This window comes from Strix aluco, chromosome 13, assembly GCF_031877795.1.
Source record: "Strix aluco isolate bStrAlu1 chromosome 13, bStrAlu1.hap1, whole genome shotgun sequence".
NCBI lineage: Eukaryota > Metazoa > Chordata > Aves > Strigiformes > Strigidae > Strix > Strix aluco.
In genome coordinates, this window is record NC_133943.1 from 10033480 (window position 1) to 10046164 (window position 12685).

At 60.5% G+C, this 12685-nt stretch overlaps 3 protein-coding genes across 4 annotated transcripts; 1 reads left to right on the forward strand and 2 right to left on the reverse strand.

The window, feature by feature from the left end:
• Positions 1-73: 73 nt before the first annotated feature.
• On the reverse strand, positions 74-2816 carry NOP16 (NOP16 nucleolar protein). The gene is made up of 5 exons (XM_074838843.1): positions 2663-2816; positions 2395-2509; positions 1639-1702; positions 778-884; positions 74-513 (listed from the first exon to the last, which is right to left on the reverse strand). Exons 1-5 carry the CDS (start codon positions 2767-2769, stop codon positions 370-372), a joined length of 537 nt encoding a protein of 178 aa, XP_074694944.1. The 5' UTR covers positions 2770-2816; the 3' UTR covers positions 74-369.
• A 141-nt stretch (positions 2817-2957) lies between these two features.
• Positions 2958-3742, forward strand: HIGD2A (HIG1 hypoxia inducible domain family member 2A). Its single transcript, XM_074838302.1, has 2 exons — positions 2958-3155; positions 3395-3742. The coding sequence occupies exons 1-2, from the start codon at positions 3041-3043 to the stop codon at positions 3559-3561; spliced, it is 282 nt and encodes a 93-aa protein (XP_074694403.1). The 5' UTR covers positions 2958-3040; the 3' UTR covers positions 3562-3742.
• A 1650-nt stretch (positions 3743-5392) lies between these two features.
• Positions 5393-12381, reverse strand: CLTB (clathrin light chain B). 2 transcript variants are annotated; one of them, XM_074838902.1, is made up of 6 exons: positions 12094-12381; positions 10312-10358; positions 8933-9050; positions 8516-8627; positions 8036-8089; positions 5393-7570 (listed from the first exon to the last, which is right to left on the reverse strand). In XM_074838902.1, the coding sequence occupies exons 1-6, from the start codon at positions 12275-12277 to the stop codon at positions 7399-7401; spliced, it is 687 nt and encodes a 228-aa protein (XP_074695003.1). In that variant the 5' UTR covers positions 12278-12381; the 3' UTR covers positions 5393-7398. The 2 variants fall into 2 exon arrangements, with proteins under 2 accessions (XP_074695003.1, XP_074695004.1); XM_074838903.1 differs by lacking the exon at positions 8036-8089.
• Positions 12382-12685: the final 304 nt, after the last annotated feature.

The window sequence follows — 12685 nt, forward strand, 5'->3', positions numbered from 1 at the left end:
CCCGATGCCCATGTCCCACAGGTTGGCACCGGGAGCTCTCCGGAGTGGGACTGCGCCGAGCAAGACGTTCACACCAGTTTGAAAGTCATTTATTTTAACAAGGTGAAAGAATTGCTGGCTGCCACACAGAAAGGGAGTGGCACAGCACATTCAGTCCCAATGCCACAAGCCACAGCCAAGAGTTTTCCATGCCTGGTTATAACTGTCTCTGTCTAATGAAGGTCCTTCCTCCATCGCCAGAGGCTTTGCATAGCTCAGCTTGCAGGCACCGAGCCCGTGAGTGACTGTCACCTGTCTCAGGTCCTGCTTGCTTCAGAAAATGGTCATGTCAAGCCTGCAGTTGCAGGCAAACTTTAGGAAAAAGGGCAGTCACTGCACATCCATCTTCTCCTGCTTGAGTGATGCAACGAAATCCTTGTACTCCTCGGGATAGAAGTTCTTGTACACGTTGATCTTTCTCTTTATCTGCTTGGGAGTATCCTGGTAGTAGTTCTTCTCATCTCGAGCCATTTCCTGTGACAAAGGAGAGGGTAAGCCAGAGGAGTGGCCCCAAGAGCAAACACCAGCCCAGCCACACTCCAAAGGCCCACGCAGGCCGGCTGCGATCACTGCCTGACTCAGACAGGGATCTGGCCAAGGTTCAAAGCACTTCCCCTTAACAATCTGCTGATTGCAAAACAGGATCCAGGACAGAGAGGATTAGCGATACCCATCCTGCAGAAGAACCAGGAGTGAATTGCTCCAGGTGCTCCTCACTCTGGGACAGCCAGTACATACCTTGTAGTTCTCCCCGTGGTTCTGTATCATGTACCGCACGTAATCAATGAGGTCTCGTGAGAGGGTGTTTGACTTCTTCTCAGGGAGACTGGCCTCATATTCCATCTCTAGGCAGAGAACAGACACCATGAAGCAGGGGAGGGAAGCGAGTAGCACCTCAAGAGTTCCCCAGCCTCTTCCCAAGATAAGCCCTGCCAGTACTGTAGAAAGGAGGTGGCTCCTGCAGCACAGCTCGGCTGCTCACACACACAGGGCTGCTTCCCAGCACAATCATGCAGGGAAACAAACAGGACAACAGCCTGCTGCGTAGGTTGCGGGCTCCCAGGCCTGTACTGCAGCAACTCTAGCTCCCACCACGAAGAGTGGAGCCTTTCTGCCCAGGCTGCAGAGCAAGATTGCTCAGAGCTGCCCAGCCCACCACTAAAACATGCTGGGTACTGCAGCCACAGTTTCTTATCACCCTGGTGCCACACACCAGCACGTTTCAGAGTGTTAAGAGCCCTCTTGGGACTGCAGGTAGAAATACTGCGAAAAAGGCAGCACAGAAGGGTAAAGGAAATTCATGAGACAGAGGACACACAGGAACAGCAGAGCTGCTGTCCTGGCTCTTGGCTCAGCTCCAGCCTGGCTGGGAACCCGCAGCTGACTGCTGCCAGGGGGGTACTCCCCTACAAGCCCACAAGCCTGGACAAGAAGTAACACCCTTCCCTGCTCCTGGCACAGCACAGAGATGAGAGACAAAATAACCCACAGGGCCTTGGGAGAACCCCAAATGCAATGGCAGTGCTGCAGTTCAGCAGGAAACCTGCCAGGGCTGAAGGTGGTGAAGCACTTCTCGGGGAGGACAGAAGTGGCACTGACCGTTCACCACGTAGGGCTTCCGCACTATTTTCTTTCTTTGTCCATTGCTTTCCACTTCCATCCCCTGTGTTAAATGAGAAAGAAAGCAACTCAACAAAAGCCCATTTAAAAGAAAGCTGTGTCCCCATATTGTTGTTCCCAAAACTCCAAACTGCTTATACAACTGCTGCTAGGACCAGGAAATCTCAGCTGACTTAAACAGAGCCTTATCTGTGCCATTAGGCTAGCCCGTGGGCAAGCCTATTACTCAAGCAATACTGTGTGAAGAGAGACAAGTGGCAAACAAGTCTCTGCTGGTTTTTCACATGAGTGTGACATTTTGTGGGGCCACCTTTCACCTGGAAGCATTGCCACTGATGCAGGCAGGCCGGGCTGGCACTGCTGTACACCAGGAGGCTTTCTTTGTTATCAGAAGCAGCTTGGTGCAGCGTTCCCAACCCCACCTCCCTCTGGCAAGTCCCAGGAGACTGACTGATGTTATTTATACTTGCTCCAAAGCCCATTATTTCCGTGTGACACTCTAGCCTGTTCTCACTCCAGGATCTTGGCAAGAAAAGCTTATTAATAAAGATAAGAAACTCATCCACCTATAGAGACTGATCCAGACCTGCACTCCAAGGCAGGCTGCTCTCCACGCTGCTTTTCCCCAAGCCCGGCTGCGTGTCCAGGGGGAGGCCTGACCTTCCACCCCCCACAAAGGAGCAGCCCCAGCCGAGCCCCCCTTACCCTTCCTCGTCGGCCCACGGCCGCACTTACCAGCAGCTTCTTCCTGGGGATGGGGACGGCCTTGTTGGGATCCTCGGCCAGGCCCATCTCGGCCAGATTCTGCGCCACCGACTTGGTCGGGTCCCAGGCATGGCGGATATGCGAGCTGCGCGGAGACAGGCACCGGCATCACGGGCTGTGCTCACCCTCCCCACAGACAAGGTCCCCCAGGGGCCCACCGAGACCTTCAGCAGATCCCCACACGGCCGCCCTGCCCGCAGCCCGCGCCCCGCTGTGTGCCCACCCCCGCGGCCCTCACCAGGCGATACGCGGGGCGGCGCGGCGGCGGGCGCTGCGGTAGAGCCGCTTGCGGTTGAGGTTGTAGGAATACTTCTGCCGGCGGCTCTTCCCCTTCGCCTTCGGCATGGCGGCCCCCACGCTGCTGCCGCCGAGCGCCGGGCCGGGCCGCGCGGGGCTGGGCCGCGCCGCGGGGCACCACGGGAAATGTAGTCCCGCGCCGGCAGCGCCCCCTCTGGGGCACCCGCTATGGACTACAACTCCCGGTATGCTCCGCGGCGAAGGGGCGGAGCGTGCGGCCTGACAGGAGCGCTGTGCGTCCTTTGACCGCCGGGAGCGCGCGCCGGCTCCTGGCTACGGTAGCCGGGGAGGGTCGCGGGTGGTCACCTTCCCTGCAGTCATGGCGGCCGCGCCTCCCCCGCCGCTGGAGCCCAGCCCGCTGCCGGTGTTCAGCCAGGAGGGCTTCGGGGACAAGTTCCTGCGCAAGACCCGCGAGAACCCCCTGGTGCCCCTCGGTAAGCGGGGAGGGCGAAGGGCTAGGGCGGTGGAGGCTGGTGACGGGGGAGGGCCGTGAGCCGTGGGTCGGTCCCTCTGGAGCCCACCCTCAAGGGGCTGCCCCCAGGGGAGGCACGTCTCCTGTGTGTCTAACAAGCCAACAGCGCTCAGGTGTGGGGGGAGGCGGGAAGGAGGCATGAGCTCGTCCTCTCAGACCCTGCCCTGCTCCCCTGAGCCGTCCTTCTGTCTTTCTCCACAGGCTGCCTCTGCACTGTCGGCGTCCTGACCTACGGACTGATCAGCTTCCAGAGAGGCAACACCCGTCACTCTCAGCTGATGATGCGGGCACGTATCCTGGCCCAGGGCTTCACCATCGCAGCCCTCCTGGGAGGCATGGTGGTCACAGCCATGAAATCTAGAAAGTGAGATCAGGCAAGAGGGAAGCTGCGGCCGTGGGTGTGCGCCTGCCAGCCTGTGCCCCAGCTGGCAGGATGGATTCTGGCTTTTCTGAGAGACATTTGTGATGCCTGTGGAGCCAGTGTCAGAGAGCCTCTGTGTTCCAGAGCACTGGAAATGCAGCTAATACACCTCTGTGATTAACCTGAAATATGGGCTGTGCCATTTTTTGATTCCATGAGTGCTTATCCTCCTGCAACACTGGAGGTTGCGTCTCACTAAGACTCTCCACCCGTCAGACCTCTTGTCCCTGCTTGGTGCTGTCACAATCTGTTAAAGTTGTGGGTTGTGGTCTGCACTGAGGTGTGGCTTTAGTCAGGCGGTGCACCAACATTTGAGAAATGAGCTGCCCAGGTAGGAAGGAACAGCTCTGTTTATGGCTTGATCTTGGCAGGACAGAGTTCATAAGCAGTGGGTGAGTTGTTTGGGGAGAATGTGTAATCTGTTCAGTTGCAACTGGTGAGTAATAAAGTGAATTGGAGCAAGGTTCTGACTGATGCTGGATTGCAGAGCATTGAGAAGCCAGAAGAGTAAACAGCATAGTAAGGAAAGGGAGCAGGCACGGCTGTCTCAAAGCTGTGGTGATGCAAGCAGGATGGGAGAGATGTAACTCCCTGTGAAAACAAGTTGGGAACTCGCATTTCCAAAACGGGGCCTGGCCACGTTCTCTGGGACGCGCTGCTGTTTCAGCTGCTTTTGCCGGGGAGTCAGTTCCTGCGCAGCTCGCTGCTTCCTGGGAGCTGGAACTGGCTGCTGAGCAAGTGCCCTCTTCCCAGAGGGAGCTGCGCTGCCTGTGTCACGACAAACGCTGTGATGGGCAGCTCCAAGTCCCACTGTTGGCTTTGGATTGTTTGGATCGTACCAGGGGTGTTTTATGAGCAACGAGGCTTTGCCCTCCCATGTCAGGGCAGCAGAGCGAGGAGGAGATGGAGCCGTAGGCTCTGTTTGCTGTGTGGCTGCAGCGCTTGTACCTGCCTGTAGGCAGAGTGTGTCTCTGCAGGGGAAAGGGGCACAGACACCACTAACCCTGCTGCAACGCCGCCTTGCGCTGAGCTGCCTGGGGTGTTCCCAGGCTTTGCTCTCTGGGTGTCTGCATGTTGGTGCCTGCGCCCCGGCCCTCCCTGGTCTGTGGTGGCTTTGTGGCTTGGTGAGACTGCTTTGCCCTTAGAAACTTCTCTGAAGGACAGGGTGTGAGGCGTAAATGTGCTTCTTGCCTGCAAACAAGTGCTTGGTTTCTCCTGTCCAGCGAATTGTGCTGGTGAGCCTCGGCAAGGAGAGAGAGAAGGCTCTTCTTGCCCACCGGAGCTGACTTCTGAGATGTGAGGGTAGGGGATGAGCCATCGCTGGCACTGAGCAGGGTGAGCTTCGGCACCGGCGAGCCCGGGGCGCTGCCTGCCTTCCCTGGCTGGCTGCCTAGAAGCAGCCGCTTTTGGCTGCCTCGCTGGCACTTCCAGCCCAGCCAGCTTGGGGCAGGGGTGTGAGAGGCAGCCGGTGGGCAGACCTGCGAGCGCCATCCCTCAGCAGCCCTGGCAGCCTGGAGACGGGCGCAGCAGGCTGGGGAGCAGCTCAGCCTGACTGGACAAGCAGGAGCTCACAGGGGGCAAAGCAGAGCCCCCCAGTCCTGCTGCCACTGCTTCTGCCCCGGCCTAGCACAAACCCTCTGGCCCTTCCCCTTGCTCCTACTTTTTCCTGTAGGATGTGGTTCCCCTCCAGCCCCGTCCTTTCCGCAGGAGGCTCCGTGGCCACGGGCTCTATTAAACACACACGTGTGCTGCTGAAGCAGAAAGACAACAGTGCCCTGTAGGATTGGTGATGTCCGTTTATTGTAACAGGTAATTTGAACAGTCACAGATACCAAAGCCGAGGGGATGTAGAACAGCTGTGGGCACGGCTCCCCGGGAGCTGGCTGCCCCTGCCTGACATGGGGGGCACAGCAGCTGGGGGGCCCAGGGGCCCAGCTGCCTGCAGGGGCTGGAGGGACAGAGTGCAGGGGGGCTCCCCGCCCCTGGGAAGCAGCCCGAGGCGCTTCCCGCTGCGCTGCAGCGAAAGGTAGAGGCAGGCAGGCGAGTCCCGAGGTATCATCCTGCATCGGTGTCCATCCCACACCGCAGCAGAGCTGCCTACGCATGCTGGAGCGCAGGGGGACAGAGTAGGAGCGATCAGCCCTATGGACAAGGGGGCACAATCCCAGCACACACCACCCAGTGACTCCCTACACACCCATTTCCCTTCCCAGCCTGCTGCTGAGCCCGTGCCCCAGAGCCGAGGTGTCTGGTCACCCCACAAGGGCTGCAGCAGCAGGGCAGGTGACCTTCCTGACCTGTGGAGCTGTAGCTGCAGGGCAGGAGAGCGCTGCATACTTGCTTTTTGACTGAACAGGGCTCTGCAGTGAGGCTTCAGCAAACGTTTTGTGGGCTCTGCTCCATGTCCCCCCAACCTGCTGCTGCGAGCCCTTCCCAAGCCCCCGACGGGCCGGACCCTGGGCACAGGTTCAAGGCTGCCCGCAGCAGGGCATGTGCAGGCCTGCCCTTGTCCTGCTAGCCAGGAGTTTTGCAGGTTTCCGGGGCTGGTGCTGGCCCCGCCAAGCAGAGGAGAAAGCCAGTGTTTGGGCTGGAAAGCGTGTGCTGTGTGGGGTGGGGAGCTGGGCTGAGGCATCTTGCCATGCTGCCTTAGGCGTGTCCAGGGGAGGACTGAGAAAAGCCACAGAGCAGCTGCAGACAGATGTGTGGGTGGTTCTCCAGGGACAGCACAAGCCCCAGTACCAGAACTCTGCCCAATCCTGCTCTGGGCCCCTGGGTTAGGGAGCTTGGGGCTTAACTTGCCCCACAGCAGCTGGACTTTCCTACCTCCGCCCCTGCAACCACACAGCCTCCATCTCCCATCCTAGTAGGAGGGGAAGAAGCAGAGCAGAGCCAAGGGCCCCTGAAGGCTGGCACCCCACATTCCCAACTGCTGGTGGTCTGGGGGGAAGCACAGAAAACATCCTGCACGCTCATCCCGCAACCCCTTCCCAGTGCCCTGCAGCACCGTGCTGCCTGGCACCAGCAGCCCCACAGGACGGATGGAACACAAACACACTGCAACTGCTGCTCAGAGCCCCACCAGCTTTTTGGGGTGCACAACCAGGCTGGGGAGAGTTCTGCTAGGCATAGGGCAACTGCTGGCAGTCCCAGCCCAGCCTGGGTGCCTGCACTGACATTCCTCAGTCCCTGCTAGCCCGGAGCATCACGCTGCAGCCGTGCTCCCGGTAGGACCGGGCAGTGCGGAGCTGAGTCAGGGCTGTTCCTCCACCCTCGCAGCCCCGCACCAGCTCTGCTCTAAACCCCGCGGGAAAGGCATACGGCAGCCCGGGGTCCCACTAAGATCTCTGCCTCGGGGCTAGGACCCAGGCCCAGACACGGGGCTGCCATGCCTGCAGCTGCCCAATGCCAGGACAGCCGCAGGCAGGTTTATTCCCAGCATAGGGGTGAGGTGGGGAACACGGGGTCGGGTGTTCCCCCTCTCAGTCAGCCAGGCCCCTGGGCACAACCTGGCCAGAGGCTCCCCCACTAACTCAGCTCTGCCACCCAGTGTCGCTTCCCGGGGAAATGCCACCATAATAAATAAGTGTAAAAAGAGACCGATGCACCTTTTAAGCAAAGGAAAACCATGGGGAGAGATACAACCAGTGACTCGAGCACAGCCGAGGCGCGCACCAGGGAGCAGCGGGCAGGCAGGGTGAGGCCCCTCCGGGCTGACCCCATGAAGCCGCCCGGCTCGGTGGGCCTGGCCTTGCCCTGCTGCACTCCCGGCTGTGCCAGGCGGCAGCTAGCGGGACAGGGGTGTCTGTTTGAGGGAGATGAGCACCGAGCGCATCCGCGAGACATCCTTGCTCTGCTTGCTGCTCTTGGGGTTGAAATCACAGAGCTGGGCCACCTTCTCCCACTCAGAGCCTGGGCTTTCCTCCTTGGACTCCTTCAGGAATGCTTCCTCTGAGGCCCTGTGGAGACATTGAGGGTTGTCACTGGCGGAACCTTTTCCAAGGAGACCCTCCCCTCTGTCTGGGAACCCCTCGTGTCCCCCTTCCTGTCCCCTTGCTCCAGCTGATGAGCTCAGCATCCTCTGGAATCCAGAGACACACACTGCTCAAGGCTGCTGTTGGCTGCACTCACCCAAGACATCATTCATCCAGGGGCACTTCCCCATCCCCAGAGCCGTCCCCCAAAAGGCACAAGACCCCACAGTTTGCCTCTTCAACCAGCCCCTACAGGGGCATTTTCAGGAGCTCCACTTGCCTCCTAAGACTTCACTATTTGGAGACACTCAGCTGCATTATCCTTTCTCCAGAACCTTACCAGGGCCCAGTACCTCCCAGCATCCCCCCTTCCCTTGGCTGGGCAGCCAGTGCTGGGGCCAGGACCCCCAGACCCTGCGGGGCAGGATACGGTCTGTAAGAGGCACATACACATAGCCAATCACATCGGCGTCCGGCTGCTGGTAAAAGGCTTTGTCAGCGATCCTAGCCCCCGAGGCACAGAGAGAGAGAGAGCCAAGAGCGGACAGGCAGGCAGAGGGTTAGAAAGAGAGAAACAGAAAGGGGGTTAGCATTCTCCCGCAGAGTGTGACCCACTCATCACAGCGTACACGACACCAGGAAAACCTGCCGCTGACGGCAGGGCTGCACAGGCAGCGCCCCAACCCTGCCCCGATGCGAGGCCCAGGCCGGGGGCAGGAGGCACTGAGATCCCAGGGTGGTCCCATGGTGATCCCAGACAGGGCGGCTCTGCACAGTCACTGGAGCGGCTCAAAGCCCTGGGGCCTCTCCCCTTGCCTGGCAAAGCTCCGTCCCTGCAGGGCTGGAGACCCCCAGACATCCCAGGAAGGCAGATCTGGCTGCACAGCAGCTCCCATCACAGCCCACATGGCTGTGCTGACCCCAACATACCTGTTGTTTGCCCTGTTCTTCTCCATCTGCTCATTCTGACGCAGGTTCCACTCCTCCAGGTCCTTCTTGGCTTTCTCACGCCATTCCTGCTCAGTCACCTTCGATGCCGCATCTAAGGCCAGAGTGAGACAGACCCCATCAGCCAGACTGGCACCCGCTGGGTCTGCCGGGCAGCCCCTCGGCAGGCAGGACAGCTGCAGCCCCCCAGGTCTGTCCCCAGTCCCCACGAGTACTGTTTGAACGGCATCACTGCTCCAAGGACAGCAGAACTTTGGCAGGGGCACCCACACAGTGTGGGGCACGAGAGACACCTCTCAGGGATGCAGCAGGGTCACCCCCACGTGAGGGACCCCAAGAGCCCTGACTGCTATGTCACGAGGTGCCACAAGCGTGGCCACACACAGCCTTGGCTCTCACCCAGCTCCTCCAGACGCTTCTTCTGCTCCTCCCTCCACTTGCGGATGCTCTCAGGTTCCTGGGTCAGCCGGTCAGCCTTGGCTATGGCTGCGTAGGCATCGGTGGGGCCATTGGACTCCTGCAGGACATGAGCATCTCACCATCAGCAACCAGCTCTTCCCACAGCCCAGTCGCCTCAGAGGGCTGGCAGCAGGGCAGGACTCCACACTCCCAGCACTCAGACAAGCCAAGATAGGAGGTAGGGAGGGTGACAGCCTGGGACATCTGGGACAGTGTCCCCGAAGTGCTGCTCAATCTGCTGTCCCAGCTCCCAGCCCTAGGCCCTGTCACCCAGAAAGACTTCCACTCCTTGACTTACCACTTGCTGCCAACGCAGCTCTCGCATCCTCTGGGCAGCCCCATGGCAGAGGACAGCCACCAGCTTTGTGACATGCTCCCCACCAGGATTCCCCAGTCCTGACTCGGGCCAAGGCAGCCCCAGGACTGGCCATCATTACAGGCTTGGTCACAACAGACAGGGAGAGCCCAGGCGAGAGGCAGGGCTACCGCTCTCTGGGGAGACACTAGCCCACAGGCAAGAGCCTCCCTCGCTGCTCTGAGCTGAGCTGCCTGTATGGCTCCTGCCAGACCCAGCACCACGCTGGCTCAGCACTTCTCCTAACACCTTCCGCTGGCCAGCATGTCCAGCCCGACACCAAGCTCAGCAATGGGATTACAGCTTTTCTCCAAGATCCCCAATCTAATTAAGTGTGTCTCCTTTCTGATGCGATTATCATCCCGTAAACTAGGCACGAGCAATGCACATGCCATACAGCTGGGCACTGAGTGGGGTGAAGGGCTTGTCAGATGTTGGCACGGCTTCTCCTGTAGCAAGCAGAGCTGGGCTTCAGGCTCCCAGAGGATCTGAGACCCACGTGGGTGGCACCCATGAAACATCCTTGGCCATGAGGAAGTGGGTTTAATGGGAAATGCTGCTGAGTCAGCAAAGTAAGTGTCCCATGGCAGCCCTGTCCTGCTTCTGGCCTCTACCACAAGATGGTCCTGACTGCTCCGGAGGCCTCCAGGAGCTACCCAGGCTGCAGAGAGGGGGCTTCTGTGGGAAACAGAGGATTTTTCATCTGCTCTTAGGGCCCAAGCCACCTACAAACAGATTTGGGGCAGGTCAAAGCAGATGGGACCAATCTTCTCTTTAATGAGGGGTGAGAATGGAGCAGCCAGGACTCCTCCATGAGACCCAGACCTTTCCAGGAACACTATAGCTGTTTTGTGGCTGGATAGCAAACCAGTCAATCCTGGGGTCAGAGGGTTGGAGTGCTGGCCCCATACCCACCCAATCCCCCTTAGAACCACTGGGTTGGGGCAAGGGGCTGAGTTCTCACCTGAAAGACATCTCCATTGACAGTGGCTCCTCCATTCTGGAAACCAGCTAGAGAAAAAGAGAGAAAGAGAAACACAACTTTGGCAGCTGCAGGTGATCCCAGAGGGGCTGGTGTTCATGACACTGAAGCAAATCAGTTCCTGGGAGTTTGTCTGTGCCATTTCCAGCCCAGCACACCCATCCACAACAGCACCACGTATGTGAGCCAAGCCCCAAGGTCTCCTGTCCTTGGTGGGACTCAGACAGCACCTCTCTCTCCCCCAGACAAGCCTCTCCAGGCATTTATGTCTTTACGATGTTTTCACTGGTGTTTTATCTTATCTGAAGGTTAGGGAAACTGTTTCAGGCACGAGGCTGGACACAGGCAGGTGCTCTGACTGTAGAAAGACAACCAGACCAAGCTCAACCAGCAAGTAGGCAGGCAGAGGCTGCCGATGGACACAGACAGCTGACCCAGAAGCTGTCGGCCGAGTGCCCAGCAGTGCAGGGCTGTGAAGGGAAGGCAACCCTGCCAGGGACAGAGCCCACAGAAACACTGCAGTGTGCTCCACCAGGAGAGAAGGGCAGGCATGCATGCCAAGGTCCTGGAGAGCCTACCTGGGGGAATGCCCTTGGGAAGAGCTGCAAGGTTAGGGCTGGGAATGAGGCACCTCCGATGCCCACAGCTGGGGTACAGACCCATCTGTCCCCAGTCCCATCTGCCCCCCAGTCCCAGAGAACACTGTGAGCTGCACACCAGGGTCACAAAGCCAGCCCCAGGCAGGGAGCTCCACTGCCAGGAGAGAAGAGACTTTGAAAGAGGTGTACTCAAGGCCCTGAGCTCTCCTCAGTGATGACCACAGGGCTCCTACCAGCTGGCTAGGTGGAAGCACAGGCAGCCGCACAGCCACAGCATAGCTGAGGCAAGCACAGTCCCCATGGTGCTCGCCCCCATGGTGAGGCTCCGACTACACCCAGTTCCAGCCTGTCTGACTGCATTTATCACTGCGGCTGACAACACCTCTCCGAGCCCAGGTCTGCCTCCACAGCGGCAGTGTGGAGAGGTGAAACCACTGCTCCACAGCCCTGTGGGCCTGGGTTAGGGGAAGGAGCAAGAGTTTGGTGGCAAGAGCATCCCTATGTCCATGTGGAGAGCAGAGCCCTGAGCCCCTGCAGACTGGAGGCAAGAGATCGGGATTAGCACCTTCTACCTCCAGGGCCTGGGACCACAATGCCCCCAGTGGAAATGCACACCATTTTGCACACCAAAGGGCTCTCCTGTCTGTGGGGACAGTGACGGGGATGTCATCACTCCTCAGCTCTGCCTGGATGCCTCTCACATTGCCCTAGCTGAGGGCACTAAGACACGGAGATGAGGATCCACCCAACCCCGGGAACCCAGCCCAAGCACACAGGGGAGAAATTGCCCCACAGCTGGCAAGTCCCAGCTCAGGTTTCACCCCACATCCTGAGGTTTGAGAGGGAACCCCAACATCAAGCCCTTTGGGACCAAGCACAGGCCCCACAGAGCCCTTGCTGGGATGCAGGCCTGGTCCCCTGGGGAACCCATCGCCTGCCCACCAGGGGTGCAGCATGGACGCCATCACCCACTGGGGATGCTGTGCATCCCTCGGGGAACCCCAGTCCCACGGCGGGTGCAGCCTGGAGGAAACCCCTCCCCGCCCTCGGGGAAGAGGGGGCACAGTCCTCCTTTACACCCACGGGGGTGGCAGCTCCTTCCGTGCCCACCGGGCGCGCAGCCAGGCGGACCCCGCGGGCCCCCCCGGCGCAGCGCGGCGCTCACCCGGTTCCGGCGGGGCCGCCTGCCCGGCCGGGGCGGCGGCCGATTCGCCGTCGGTCGGCCCGAAGCCCTCGTCGTTCTCGATGCCCGCGATTTCGCTCTCCTGCTGGGCCAGGAAAGCGGCGGCCGGGTCCTCCTCGGCGCCGGCCCCCTCGGACGAGGAAAAGAAGCCGAAGTCGTCGGCCATGGCCGGCCCGCCCGCCCCGCTCCCGCTCCGGCTGCGCGGCTCGGCTGGGCTGGGCCCGACTGGGCCCGGGCGGAGCTGTCACTGCGGCGGCGGCGGGCGGGGCGGCCGCGCTGACATCAGCGGCGGGGCGGCCCCGCCGGGCGCGTCCCGCTCCCCCGCCTCCCGCCGCATCGGCAGCCCCCGCCGCAGCCCGCATCGCCGCTGCCGGCCGGAGCCGGTACGGGCCGCGCGCGGCCCCATCGCGGGCATGGGGGGCCGGGGCTGCTCGGCCGCCTCTCGCCAGGCTCGCAGGACCGTGGTCCCGGGGCGCCGTCCCCCCCCACGCGCGCACTCGTAGCTCTCCGGGGTGGGAGCGGGCGACCCCTCACAGCCACCATCTTGGCTTGGTGGCCGCCATCTTGGGTGGAG